The sequence below is a fragment of the Leptosomus discolor genome, chromosome Z, assembly GCF_034619465.1.
Source record: "Leptosomus discolor isolate bLepDis1 chromosome Z, bLepDis1.hap2, whole genome shotgun sequence".
Classification (NCBI taxonomy): domain Eukaryota; kingdom Metazoa; phylum Chordata; class Aves; order Leptosomiformes; family Leptosomidae; genus Leptosomus; species Leptosomus discolor.
Genome location: NC_141419.1, coordinates 84,200,970 through 84,214,967, shown reverse-complemented (window position 1 = coordinate 84,214,967; position 13,998 = coordinate 84,200,970). Strand labels below are relative to the sequence as shown.

At 39.6% G+C, this 13,998-nt stretch overlaps 1 protein-coding gene and 1 non-coding gene across 7 annotated transcripts in view; both read right to left on the bottom strand.

Annotated features, from left to right (window-relative positions):
• The window catches only part of UBAP2 (ubiquitin associated protein 2), a 113,610-nt gene that overhangs the window by 62,161 nt on the left and 37,451 nt on the right, over window positions 1–13,998 (bottom strand). For 3 of the 6 annotated variants that reach the window (XM_086480307.1, XM_086480308.1, XM_086480312.1), the window contains 9 exons: window positions 13,752–13,941; window positions 12,814–13,027; window positions 11,105–11,379; window positions 9,805–9,977; window positions 8,478–8,688; window positions 7,246–7,285; window positions 4,368–4,551; window positions 1,771–1,837; window positions 273–468 (listed from right to left, as the gene is read on the bottom strand). In XM_086480307.1, coding sequence (XP_086336433.1) covers window positions 273–468; window positions 1,771–1,837; window positions 4,368–4,551; window positions 7,246–7,285; window positions 8,478–8,688; window positions 9,805–9,977; window positions 11,105–11,379; window positions 12,814–13,027; window positions 13,752–13,941 — 1,550 coding nt within the window. Of the gene's footprint in view, window positions 1–272; window positions 469–1,770; window positions 1,838–3,362; window positions 3,408–4,367; window positions 4,552–7,245; window positions 7,286–8,477; window positions 8,689–9,798; window positions 9,978–11,104; window positions 11,380–12,813; window positions 13,028–13,751; window positions 13,942–13,998 lie in introns of all 6 variants that reach the window. The other 3 variants (XM_086480309.1, XM_086480310.1, XM_086480311.1) reach the window with 3 other exon arrangements.
• Window positions 10,289–10,373, bottom strand: LOC147413357 (small nucleolar RNA SNORD121A). The gene has a single exon (XR_015184099.1). It is a non-coding gene; the product is annotated as a small nucleolar RNA SNORD121A (small nucleolar RNA).

Below are 13,998 nucleotides of genomic sequence, written 5' to 3'. Positions count from 1 at the left end.
AAACCTCCAAAGTTAGAAACTGCTCTGGTGGCTCTTTATAAAGCTTTTTGGGTATGGAATGTGCTATATAAATGCCACATAACACCCTAACAAATACTTCAAATACACAAACCCAGGCAACTTTATTTTATGAGCCAACAAATAAAGAATGCTGAAAATGCCACTCAAGAGTGTGGATTTCTTAGTGTAGTCATGGCTAGTGAGATGCTCAACTGACAGCCCTGCTGACTGAAGTCCTCTGTCTATCTATGTGATCTGTGAATATTGCAAACCTGAAGACACTAAGGGAGCTGCCCGTGTGGTAGCAGCTGGTATAGACACACTGGTAACGCTCAGGCCAAGGCTGTTTGTAGTGTTCATACTGCTTGCCATGCTGACAACCGAAGAGGTGGTGCTAGTGGCTGAGGTTGAAGCAGTTGAAAAGGTTGTTGAGGGCTGGAGCGAAGTTGTGTTCTCAACACTAGTGTGCTAGAAAGGAGACAAAAAGAATGAGGATCACAGAGCAAATAAACCACAGCGGAAGATGCTGGCGTGGGGGGGTCAAAAAAACCCCAACAATCTTTTCAGTAACAGCAGCACATGCAAAAGATACGCATTATCTATATACCAAGCAAGCAACTAGGTTGCATGCTTGTGATTTTTAAGCATTCAAAGGAAATTACTATATGACAGCTAAATTCAAACTGCTGTATCATCAAATAATTATACCACAGTAACTGAAACGTCACTCCATTGCATTATTTCATGCCCTTTGCTTGTATACTCCTTTAAACTAGCACTTGTTAAGTTAAATAAACTCCTACACTCTTCCAAAAGACACTATTTGCTTTCAAAATAGAGGACACTGCTATCGTGATTTCCTCAGGGCACTTGTGGAATTTAAAAGACTAAAACTGCAGTGCCCCACAACAGAGTCAATGTGGTAAACTCAAACATAAATCAGAAGTATTACAGGAACACATAAGGATAAAGGAGTTCCTGGTTTGAATCCAGCACAATACAGTGCCTTAGCTGTAAGCTGATCACACTTGCAAAACTGAGCCATCACACACAGATGGCAAAACAACAGAAAAGACGGACATTTGAATAAGTGTGACTTTTTACGCTACATATTCAGTAGGGATGGAGCATTACAAACCAAAATACAAGCAGAAAGAACAGCAGTAACCTATCCACACACCCCAAGTACCTCATCACAGAACATGGCAGTGTCCCTCTGACTTTCATTTGTGCAACCTCATCTACAGTACTGCGTTCACTACCATTTGTCTTATTATCTCAAATGCATTAAATACACCGGTGACAACAATGTCACATGGTAAACTCTAAAATCATCTGTCATGAGCCATTTGTCATGACATGCATCATTCCACCACCTGCACTTCACCAGCTAACCCCTCTAGCAGAGACTGCTACCAGTCCATGTTTTGGAGCAGTTTCAGACAGACAAGTCTAAAGATTTTAATTTTTTTAAATACATTTGTTATAAAAAATTCTTTCTTTATTCCATCCCCCCTTGCTGGTGCGAAAATTTTCTCTGCAGTTGTGCGATTGGCAAGTCTCCGGAACAGCTATTCCTGATCTAGTACAAAACACAAGCGGTAAAGACGTTTTATACCACTAGAGGGCTGGCAGTCCTTCTGCCCTGAGATAAGCCTCTCGTTTCGGTTCTTAGTGTATGGGGACACAATCAACTGTGAGACAGGGTCTTGAATCATCAGATAAACTGACTACATGCCAAACATCTGTTGAAATGCAAGTACGACTTACTGCATGTGATGTGCTTGAAGACAACACTGAGGCAGGGGAGAGGCTGCTCTGATGACTGGAAAGGGAGCTAGAAAGAAATTGCAAAGAATTAATAAAATTAATTTTTACTAGTACTATTTTTAGTACTATTACTACTTTTGTGTGTATATATGTGTGTATATATATACACAAACACAAAGAAGTTAGTAGGATATTAGTTAAAGAATAAAAATTGTAGGTGTGTGTACACACATACACACAGAGTACAATATTACAAAGAAAATTGTCTGTAGGGGCATGTGTGTGTATATATATACACACATACATACACACACATACATCTATGTGTGTATATATACACAACCCCCTACAAGCATTTTTTCCTTTAACCAATGCCCTATTACCTTTTAATGAAAAAAAAAAAATGAAGGACGGAACAACTATACTAACAAGAAACACCTAAAACATCATCATTTGTATTTATCAATGTACTATTTTTCTAGAAAAACAATAGCTGCTTCAGGAATTATGTAACAATGGCTCCAAGACAAAAGTCCAAAACCAGAAGGTTCACACAACACATGGCTTGTTTCTCATCCTTTCCCTGAGCAACTGCTGCTGCCTGCCATGAAGCATAGGTATTAATTGAGGCAGTGCTTTGGTCTGACTCTGCTATTTCTCATATTTTAACCTGCAGAACACTAGTTCAACCAATTAGAACTGCAGGGTATTTGCCCCATAACTCTGCCAAAAGCCCCAACACACTCTCAGAAGACAGGGCCCAAAAAAGCCAGCAAATGAAGAGCATCAGTGAAACGCCAAAAATGAGCCACACTACTACAGAATCTGGCAACTTAATGAAGGCCGGTTCATGCCACTACGTCCCACCAAAAGCCATTTCCTCTTTGAAAAGATGCATCAGAACTACCCGTTCAGTTTTATACATACATTGTAAAATATGAAAATAAAGAATCCCATGCTGAAAAACATCTGCAGATACCTTCATTTTAGGAAGCAACTCTGCTTTAGCACTACCCTTCTTCCCTAGCTGACTGGGCCTGTGAACTTTTGGTAGTAACAGCAGCACTGTCGTTGATTTGTTATCTAAAGATCTTTGAATGTCTCCCTGAAAGGTGACTGAAACGGATTCTTAAACATTTCACTGACAAGAGTTATACCTTACATTCGAGGTCAGGAACATACCTTACAGTACAGTATGGAATAAACAGAATGAACAAAGGCAAAAAAACCCAAGGCCATAAAAAATATGTATGGTTTGGTGGTCAAAAAGCCCCTCTTCATTTGGAATCAGAAGCAAGAGAGATCTTAACCATAACAAATATTTTAGTATTCTCTATAGAAATAGCCGCAAGAAAACACAGCAGTTTTCATAACAAAGCTGCAGGCTAAATTATATGCCCTAATTTAAGGGCAAACACTTCTGGCAGCTCTTCAAGGTGTGGGAGCAGAATAAATCTTGGCTGTTTCATAGATTAATTTTACTTCGATTCTTTTAAACTGTTCCCCATCTCCAGGAATTACAATGACACCACTTCAGGCAGCAAGGAAAGAAATAGCTCAGTCCAACATACAGTTTTAAACCACTCCCTTGCCCACCCTCCCCAGCTCTTCCAATATGCCTTAATTCACCACACGACCTATGGCAGAGACACAGACAAGAGCTGACAGCACAACCAAGTCAGACATGCTTGGAATTCAGGCATCTTCTCTTCATGGCACTTGGTATCTGCCCAACAGCATCAACTCTCCAACTAAAATGTCTACCATGTACACAGCTTTTCCACAAACAAATGTGGGAAGATGAGGTTTCTAATACGAATGGAATCATTCTTGTTGTTCGACATAGTTATCACTTTATTCAACAGAGAACACTAGTGTATTAAAAGAGAATCAACCATGTCCTAGCTGTAAAACAGGACAAAAACTCCTGATATCCCATCAAAATAGTTTCTTACATTACAAATACAGTACAAAAGGTGAGCACTAAAAATATAACATAACCAGTACAGCCTCAGGACGTCACCTGCCTGAGGATGAAGCTCAAGTAACAGGCACTGAGATAATCACACAGATAGCGCAAACGAGCTCAACTGTGCTGAATGCAGTTCCAGGAACACCAATGTGGTATTTCAAAGTGTCTTAAGGACATGTCTCAGAAAAAAGAAAACACACACACTTTCCCTGCGGTATTATTTGTGGGTTTTAATTTTAAGAAGTACAAATATAAATAAAACCACTTTATTTCAAAGTTAGCCGGGAAGTAAACTGTTAAGGGAATGATTTCAAACATATGACACTAAACAAACAGCAGGCACTGCGGACAAAGTAGGAGAAACAAACTAGGTCAATCAATTTAGCTGGCATGATTGAACCAAGCGCCCCCTGAGACACAAAGTTGTTCATGCACCACAAAAACTTGAGGGCAGCAGTTGCTCTATCATTAAGTAGCAGCCCAGAGCTCATACTTTGCAACCAGAAACAGTTAATGTCAGAAAAGGAGACCCTGGCGTTTGACAGCCCCCCCATACACAATCACCCTTTTCTTTGCCCTTTGCCTAAAACTGAAACCCTTTCGGCTCATCACAACTCCTACTTACCTGCTTAACTGGGAAAGTGAGCTGCTGGCCAAATCACTGGACTGAGGCAAGCTGGGCAATGTTACTGTGTGCTGCGATGCTGAAGGCAGAAGTGAAGCAGTGGTGGATACCACGCTAGGCAGAGAACCAGCAGAAGGTAGTGAGGGAGAAGGCTCTGTCTTAGGCGCTGGAACTGACGAAGTAGCTGCAACAAGTGAAAGAGAGGCATTCAAAGACAAATTCCAGCATACCTGACATCTCAGCCTGGATTCAGTAACACAGTAGTAGTCTCCCCTTGGTTTACAAAAACCTAACCATTAGGAACCAGTAACAGTATCAAACAGTGTGGCTATTAAGGAAAATTCAAACAGCAACAGAACTACCATTTTTTCCCTTTAAGCTCTTCACATACAATAGATTATTCTCTGCTACACGCGTAGTAAACTACAATCTTCTGCACTTCACCTCACGCTATCTGGATTACTAGTTTTTGCTTACACGTCAATTCTCATTTTAAAATTCCTTGCATTTGATTCAACAAACACAAGTCATTTGCGCTTTTCATGGTATTGTACAAATCTACTTTTACCTACAGCTCTGCTTATTCATTCCAATCTACACAGCACCTTTGATGATCAAGACTGAGATTGCTGGATACAAGGGCACATACAACTTATCAGTTTGGAGTACTCAGTCAAATGTGTAATGCAGTAGAATAAAAGAAGCTACAACAAAAGGCCACAATTGAGCACAGCACTAAGCATTTTTAATGGCTAAACAGTCGTCAAATTGTGATTTACTTTATTTGACCTAGGTAACAAGTAGTGTTTAAGCCTTAATATTACTTTCTAGGCTACACAAAGTAAAAATTGTTTACCACAGAAGTGCCTTTGCAAAGGATCACTATACTGTAATAAGACACTGAACAACTCTACTGCCCAACATAATTTCCAGCTCTTTCTAAACTTATCTCTTTCCCTGCAAAGATAATATAAAGAACTAGAGGCACTCACCCACCGATAAAACTCGGAGAGAGAGTTGAGCCCTTCCTTTCTGCGGGGCCATGCTTCCCTGCCACACCAGAGACTGCTACCTAGTGGATCATCACTAACTTGCAACACATGTGAAGACAGTTTTAGAACGGTCACCAAACAAAAGTCAGATACACACTTGGAAGTTACACACAACAGTTTATCCGCATCATTGGTTTGGTTTCCTTGCCAAATGACCCATGTCAGGTTGCTGGATTGGGTGCTATGCAAACAGAAGTCAAGTATGAGGGTAACTGACAACAGGGAAGGAAATTCGAGTGACAAATAGTTATGATGGCAGTGACTATATCTCCTGACACCACCTGGCAAGATTCATATAAAATTAAGTAACATTCAGTGCAGGGTTCCCTTCTTGAAGTAAAAGTGGATGTCCTCAATACAAGAGAGAGAATCACCATCTTCATTAAGACCCTCTACAAGATTCCTGAACACAATGTGCAAGTCAAAGAAAACCAGGAGACAAGTAGGATGATCAGAATTCTAACACATCAGTCATGCTTTGAACTAAGGGTTTAGAAAGCATGAGATCTGGATAGTAAATGGTAACAACAGCAAAGATGAGAGATGAACAACTAAGAATATTATCAGTACATAGAGAAGGGAAAAGGTCAGTACTTTCAAAAGTTAAGAGAGAATTTTAAAATTGTTTGGATGCACAAAATAGATCCATGGAAGAAGGCTGATTCCCATTTATGTGCTTGAGACAGAGAAAACATCAAAAGTGTTCTCAAAAGACAACTGGCATAGAAAAAGGGACTAATAAAGATGTTATAGAATAATTACAGAGATCCTAGGAATTCTCAGATCTTTGTTTTTCATAGCAAAAAGACATGCCCTGTAGTGAATTTCATGAGCTGTTTATTAATTCCGTACATGATAGTAAGAAAGTTTTCCACTTGAAAGTTGTCTTTACATATAACAGTCTTTTAAGTGGTAACTTTTTGGGTAACTCCTCCTGCTCACTTAAATTGAACCTGGCACTAACAAAGCACTGCTTACAGGTCTGAATATTCAACTTCTTTCTACTCTGAAGTATTAAAAAAAAAAAAAAAGGCTACCTCACTCATGACTTACCTGCAGAGATGTTTAAGAGGAAAACAGACCTAAAATTGAAGTGTTGGAATTCCAAAAGATGTTAACTGACACTGCTGCCCTTGAAAACTTCCACAGAGCAGCGCATAAAGGTCAGAAGAGAGAATACTGCACTTTAACTATTTTATGTCCAGGAAGAGAGCTGTAGGGGAGCTGAAAGTAAAATACCACATTCGAACCAGGCCAAGATGGAGATAACAGTAACACCTGTATCAGAGCCAGTACTGTGCTGTTACTCCACTGCACGGCAGCGAGCTACCCGGCAGAGGGAGCACGTCAGTCACTCTTACTCCCCACGGGCTTGTAACGGGGCACAAATAGCACTATACCCAGTGAAACGGGCATTCAAGGAATGTGACTTGGTTTTATTACAGCTAAAAGCCAGTAGCAGCTTCCCAACTAAGAATTGGAAGACTTACGTTGATACCAATTTTTAATTTTGTATGTTATTTTAATTTTATATTAAATAATTTGGGGCAGGTAAATTGAAAAGGAAAAGCAGCAGCAAAGCAGCTTCTCTAATTAAGACTGCTTAGTTTTGTAGCTTTAACAGGGCTCCTTTCATAGTTCAGTTTTAGACTAGAAACAAGCAGCGTATCTTATGCAAGTACAAAAACTCAAATGGGTCAACTAAAAATTAGTCAGGGAGAACAATATAAAACCTTAAACCAGATGTTACTGCTACAGCTGGGCACACAGCAAGTAGGAAGGAAAGATCAGAAAGTCCTGTGCACAACCAAGCTTTGTGAACTTACTGTCAAGAGTTGCCTGTGTCCTAATACCACTGTGCCCGTTCTGTAAACAAAGGAGAAATTAATCAATGAATCATCTTAGAGGTGTACTAAATTTTCAGACTGAATCACATATCGAACATGCTTCATGCAAAATGCTATAGTCATTCTAAATTGAAAGACAAAAAAAGGCAGAAAATTAACTTTTTACTGCCTTTAACAAAACCACGTTATAGTTGCCTCAAGTGCAAGGTGTCCTGAACATACAGAATCCCATACACTGCCCATACTACACCCATCAGCAGGAGACCTTCCCATGTACTGCATATAACATAAACTTCAGGTTCACACCAATATGAAAGAAAGAATTGCATTAACATATAGGAAATGGTTGTGCTTTTGATCTAATGTAACTCACAATTTTAACTATCCAAGTTACACAGAGACGCCAATTTTTTTCCATTGAAAGATAAGACTTGAGAAGCACCAGTTCTTTTTTGGATAACGCTGGAGTACAGAAGTGGATAGTCTATGCTTGATCCTCACCAGTACATACGAGCTAGTGCAGAAGACAAGTGTGACTGAGCCATTGCATAACAAAGGCCAGAAGTAAATAAACTTACAAACTTTCACAAGTTCCTTAAACATTTAATAAATTAAGTTCTCTTAAAACAAACCTACATTCCATATACAAAGAGAGTAGGTGCTTTTGAATCTCCCAAGAGAGATCCCCTCTGTCCCAGATCAGACGTCTCCCTATGCTTTTTAAAATAAAACATAAAACTAATTCCCACTGGTGTTTAAATCCAACAGAAGAGTAATGCTGGAGGGGCCAAAACAGTTTGGGATTCATTCACCAGGTGTCATATAAACTTAATAAATATACCTTTGGATAAAAACTGTCAAGTTACAGCAAAATACCGTGACTAATATTTACATACAGAGACAGTTCCTTTTTTAAAACCTAAGCTTCAGGGAAGGAAGCTCAAGTAGAACGTTAAGTGTTACTGATGAAAAAGGTCCAACAGAAATTTTAGATATCAAAGCCCACAAAGTCAGAGGCTCTTATACCCCAAATACAGTGTGGACAAAAATGGCTACACAACAGGAAAAGGAAAAACATGTAACAGGGTGGGCTGGTAATCAAAAATACCACTTGGCTTGGTTAAAAGAATTAACATAGCAGGGAATTAGAAGTCTAGTATGGGTAAGAGTATTTCACCTTTTTCAAGGTCTTATTTCTGAAATTCACTCACCGTAACTGCAACAGGGGTTGATTCAGACGGAGCCATGGAGCTTTGGTACGCTATCCTACTATGCACAGAAGTCTGGTCATAAGAGGAAGTTGTTGTTACTGGGCTAGTGCTCTGGGATGAGCATGTCAAACTGGAAGAGGTGATGGCAGAGGTTGTGTAGGTGGACTCCTGTACTGTATTGGATATTGGCAAAGAGGTATTCAAAGGATCACTGGAAAAAGTAAAAATTATTTATCATCTTGGTAAAAGCCACCTCAACGACCTTCCTGAAAGTATCAGACCCTATACAGTTATCTAGAACTACCTGAAACATGCAGTCAAAACAATATTATTTATACCAGGAAATCTGATCATGAAAAAAATATATATCATTTCACTTTGGTCCCCAGTAATCTCTGCTTCAAACGCATCAGCTGCACTAAGTACCATTCACCTTCCTCCTGCCAGGCCAACCAAAACAAGAATTTACACACAAGCACTTTTCAGTCATGTTATTTCTACCTTCTCAAAGGATACACTAATGATCATAATCTTTCTCTTTTAAACAACTAGATCCATGAAGTCTGGTATATAATGAGAAACAGTCTTTTTTTTTTTTTTTTAGAATTTCCAGAATTCTAACATTACAGCAGCGGTCCAACAGAATGAACTATGTGAAGAGGAAAAATACAACATGCACGAGTGTTTTACTTTCTGTATAGCTTAAGTAATTTCTAGAACTAGAAATGAATGTGAAAGTTCATTTTTACTAGCATTTCTGAATTAACTTCAGGAAGCTTTTTACTGAAGCCAATTTTTGAATTAACAAGGAAGAAAAAAAAAATGGGTTAGTGGTACATTGACATTTATCATTGGCTATTGTAGCATTTCAGTAAAAGCTTCTGCATACTGAAAGCCTGGCTTCTTTTCTCATGCCATAGGAGCATCAGATCTGTAATCTGGTGCCAATCTACTAACACACATATACAGCACAACGGTCATCTCTCCTGGATCAAAAGCAGAAAAATTCATGTTGTAAGGAACAAACCCTCAAACAAATCTGAAAATTAGGATGATCAAACAAGAGAAAGCAATTCTAAAAAGTGTAGCTTATAGGTTATTCACATTCACGTCATCTCCAGCTTCTCATCAACCCATTCACGGAGATTTTGATTGTCATTAGAAAATAAATTTCTCCTTTAAGATGCCATCTACAGAAAACACTTAGACTTACAAGTCATCATATTTCACTCTCCCATTACACAGTAACTGTGCCTTGATGTTTTTGGCACCAACTTGACTCGCTAAAGATGACATGTAAGAATGCACAAGGGGAACTCACACGTACTTTACAGATTTTGAATACAAGCTATTGTTGGTCGCCTGGCTGGTATTCTCACTGCTTGAAATTGATCCAAACTCTGGGAGTGCAGGCTCCGATCCAAACTCCAGAGCTCCAAACTGAACATTTAACCCTGTCACATCCGCTGATCCAGGCATCTCCACTGCAGAGGCAGGAATCTTAAAGGAGGAAAAAAAAAAGCCACAATTCCTTTGCATGCACCACCTGTACTGAAGATACCAGTAACTGACACTCTCTCCTCCCTTAAGTACAGGCTTCTTCAGTTACTGCCTCAGCCTTTGCTGCTAACTAGGTCTGTGACAGCCCCCCAGTTTCCATCACATAAATTAACTACATCCTTGTAACCTGAAATTAATTCATTGATTCTATGCCCTGACCTGGAGCTGAGAGAGTAAGTCATACTATTCTACAATAGCAAAGTGTCATCCGCGTCCATCCCCCTTCAGCCAACATTCATCTTGTGGCTGCAATCCAAAATCACTCAGGAACAGTCATTTTCCACACAGAGCAGTCAGATATGTGCTTGGAAGAGGTAACATCACTGTATTTTGGACCTAAAAAACTATCCAGCTTGGAATTTCCTGCTTTATAAACAAGAAATATACCACAGACCTTCCCCTCCTTCTCCCTAGCAACTTATATAAGGAACAGAATCATAGAATCATTTCGGTTGGAAAAGTCCTTTAAGATCATAGAGTCTAGCCATTAACCTAGCACTGTCAAGCCCACCACTAAACCATGACCCTAAGCACCACATCTACACGTCTTTTGAACATCTCCAGGGATGGTGACTCCACCACTTCCCTGGGCAGCCTGTTCCGATGCTTGACAACCCCTTCAGCAAAGAAATTTTTCCTAATATCCAATCTAAACCTCCCCTGGTGCAACTCGAGGCTGTCTCCTCTTGCCCTGTCGCTAGTTATTTGGGAGAAGAGACCAACCCCCACCTCACTGCAACCTCCTTTCAGGCAGCTGGAGAGAGCGATAAGGTCTCCCCTCACCCTCCACTTCTCCAGGCTGAACAACCCCAGTTCCCTCAGCCGCTCCTCACCAGACCTGTTCTCCAGGCCCTTCAGCAGCTTCGTTGCCCTTCTCTGGACACGTTCCAGCACCTCAATGTCCTTCTTGCAATGAGGGGCCCAAACCTGCACACAGCATTCGAGGGGCAGCCTCACCAGTGCTGAGTACAGGGGCACGATCACCTCCCTGCTCCTGCTGGCCACACTATTTCTGTATTTCTGTATTTGTATGTTTACTAAGGACAAGAGACCTCTCAATTACCCACCTTTGATGCTGGAGCTATCCTCCGTTTTGGTGGTTTTATCTGTTTCTGCTGGGTTTGATGGGCAGTCACTGCCTGATTATCCATAGATATAGTGGGGAGCTGTAGCATTTTGCTAACAGCTGTAGAGGTGTCTACTGGTGATGGCTCTCGGAGTTTTATCTGGGAGGAGAAGGACTCCAGCCCAGGAGGAGGAACATGGACTGCCTGCGTTTGTTGTTGCTGTCGCTGGGTCAACTGGCTCAGAACCGGGGATGGTTCGGGCTGGGATTTAAAGTCTGGTCAGTGTTGGGAAAAAAAAAAATCAAAATTAAAACATTGCACTTCGCTCTTTGTGCTTCTACTCTTTATGAATGAATCTGGGTGACTTGACATACTCGACAGCTATGGTTCTATAGCATGCGTAAGTCTCTTCAGACATCACACAAGTTTCACACTGAACTTTAACACAGCAGTAATAAGGCAAACATTTGATATTTTCTACTTTAAATAAGCAGTTATGGGCTTTATTTAGCTTTCCTCAAAAATACGAAAACAAATCTATCTATTACAGTTACACAGTATTATCACACATTAGTCCTCAAAAACTGTAACAAATTAATTCAATCAAATGCTGCAAGTTTTACTGCAAATAACTGTGCAGATAAAATCTGATTACTTCCAAGGGATTTGGAGTTGCCATTTACAGCTATTATGACTTAAGATTTCCTGTCTCTACAAAGCAGGACACTTTCAACACAAACAGAAAGTCATCTACCATCTTAATCTGTCTGAAAGTCAAGAGATGCTGGACACTGGTAGGTTTTTTCCCAAGTCTTCCCCTTTCACATTTTTCAGATGCTGAAAGCCATGCAGTGGTTCAGAGCACTGGTCAACAATCATAAGAGATCCACAGCATTTGCAATGTGAAAGTTTTTTAATTCAGTTGGTAAAGTGCATTATAAAGCAACCTAAAATGTACGTAAACGTTTTTTTCAGATTTACCCTGCACAAGGGATTATAAATGCTACCAGACTGTCTGCTTATCTACTTGGAAACATATACACATACATATGAGACAGATACAAGAGCTATCACTCTTCACAGTGAGAACACTGCTAGGAACTACACTGCAAAAAAAACAAGTTTGTGTCATTTGCGCTGTTTCTACTGATTTTACTCAATTAAATGAAAAACCCATACAATTATGAATAGACAAAATAGGTAGCCTGCATCGTTCTCAGCACACTACAGAAAGAACACTGAGATGTGAGACACATTATGAAAAAATTATATAGTATTCATTCAAAATTCATGTAATGGTTAGAAGAGAAAAATTTGAGGAAAAAAAAAAAGACAAAATATGGTACAACCTACAATGAAAACAGGTATTTTCCAGGACTCGTTGAGAAACAAAATCACATCAAAGTTCCATTTAAATATTCAAGCACATTAAAGCAAAGATGTCACTAATGAAAGCTCAACAGCTTCTAAAGATGCAATGACATTTACAGATAGGCTTAAGACTATCAAAACTTAGTTTGTGATACACTCGTAACATCTATTACCAGCAAGTAAGTGTAACTCTTCCAATGTGGTAACCTACTATATTACTAGGATTATATTTTTTAGAAAAAGTCTTTCATTAAGGCCATTTCAAGCTGTCACTGGCATTAAGAAATCCTACAGGTTAATAGAGAGAGAAAGAAGGAAAGTGATGTCAAAGCACTTACCAAACTGACTAAGGACTGAGGACTGAGTAATCGGCGGTTTTAGATCCCAGGATGATGTCGTAGTTGTGGTAGTGGTGGTAGAGCTACTACTGTTATGCTGAGAGGTAAACTGACCCAATCCTGGAGATTTCAGCTGGTCCAAGATTTGGGATCCAGTAGAGTTTGCCAATTTAGAGGATCCGAGTTCTCCAAAGCCAGAACAAAGAACTGCAGACTACCAAAAGACAAAAAACGAAAGAGGAAGGAGTGGAGTTAAGTATTTAGTACGTAATTTGAACATAGCCATTGGGTCAATACCTACAGCTGCTATTTGGCAGCAACTAAAACCCTCTTCAGCCCTAGATTACTAACAAATGACCAATAAAAAATTCAGCAGTTGTAGCATATGGTCAGATCCTCTCTGATTATCAGTGATAAAACAATCACTGTGACAGCAACAATACTGATTTACTTGAATCCATGCATCTCAAAATAGCATATATTTACTAATAGTTGAACTGGTTTTCAAAGAATAAATAAAAGTGCCCAATTCCAAGCCCTCACAATTGACTCAGAAATAGGCAGGTTTCCATTAAAAGTAGCCAAATATGTGCTTGGAAATAACACATCACAGTTTTCCTGCACAGAACTCTTCACTATAAACAAGTTATTTCATCCTAAATCAGCATGCAATAAACACATCCGCTCTCTACTCGAAAATTAATACAAATACTTCATGTAAACCAAGAAATATCTACCTATCAAAACCAGAAAAAAAAGTAATCTTTTTGTGTGTGTATGAATGGAAGGAATGGAATTCTTAATTCCATTCCTTCAGCATTTGCAACCTGAATTTACAAATACTGAAACATCTCATGAAACGACCAGTACTGGAAAAGTTAAGTTTAACCTGAAATATTTACTCATGAAGAATATTAGAAAGTGTAAGATAATTTTACCAGACTTTGAGGAGGATAAGAGTTTACAGCACTGGAGCTGCCGGCTCCTGATGCCAGCTGAGTGCTGTGCTGAGAATTGGTGAAGACCAGAGCTTGGCCAAAGGTCTGCTGCTGGGAAGCCTCAAATGAGTTGCCTTCTGTCTCCTGGGTAGAAGTCACAGGCTTTTGAAGCAGTGTTACCAAATCAATGCTATAAGAAAAAGCAAAGTTTGTTTGGCATAAACATGATGATTAGGCTGCACTGAAA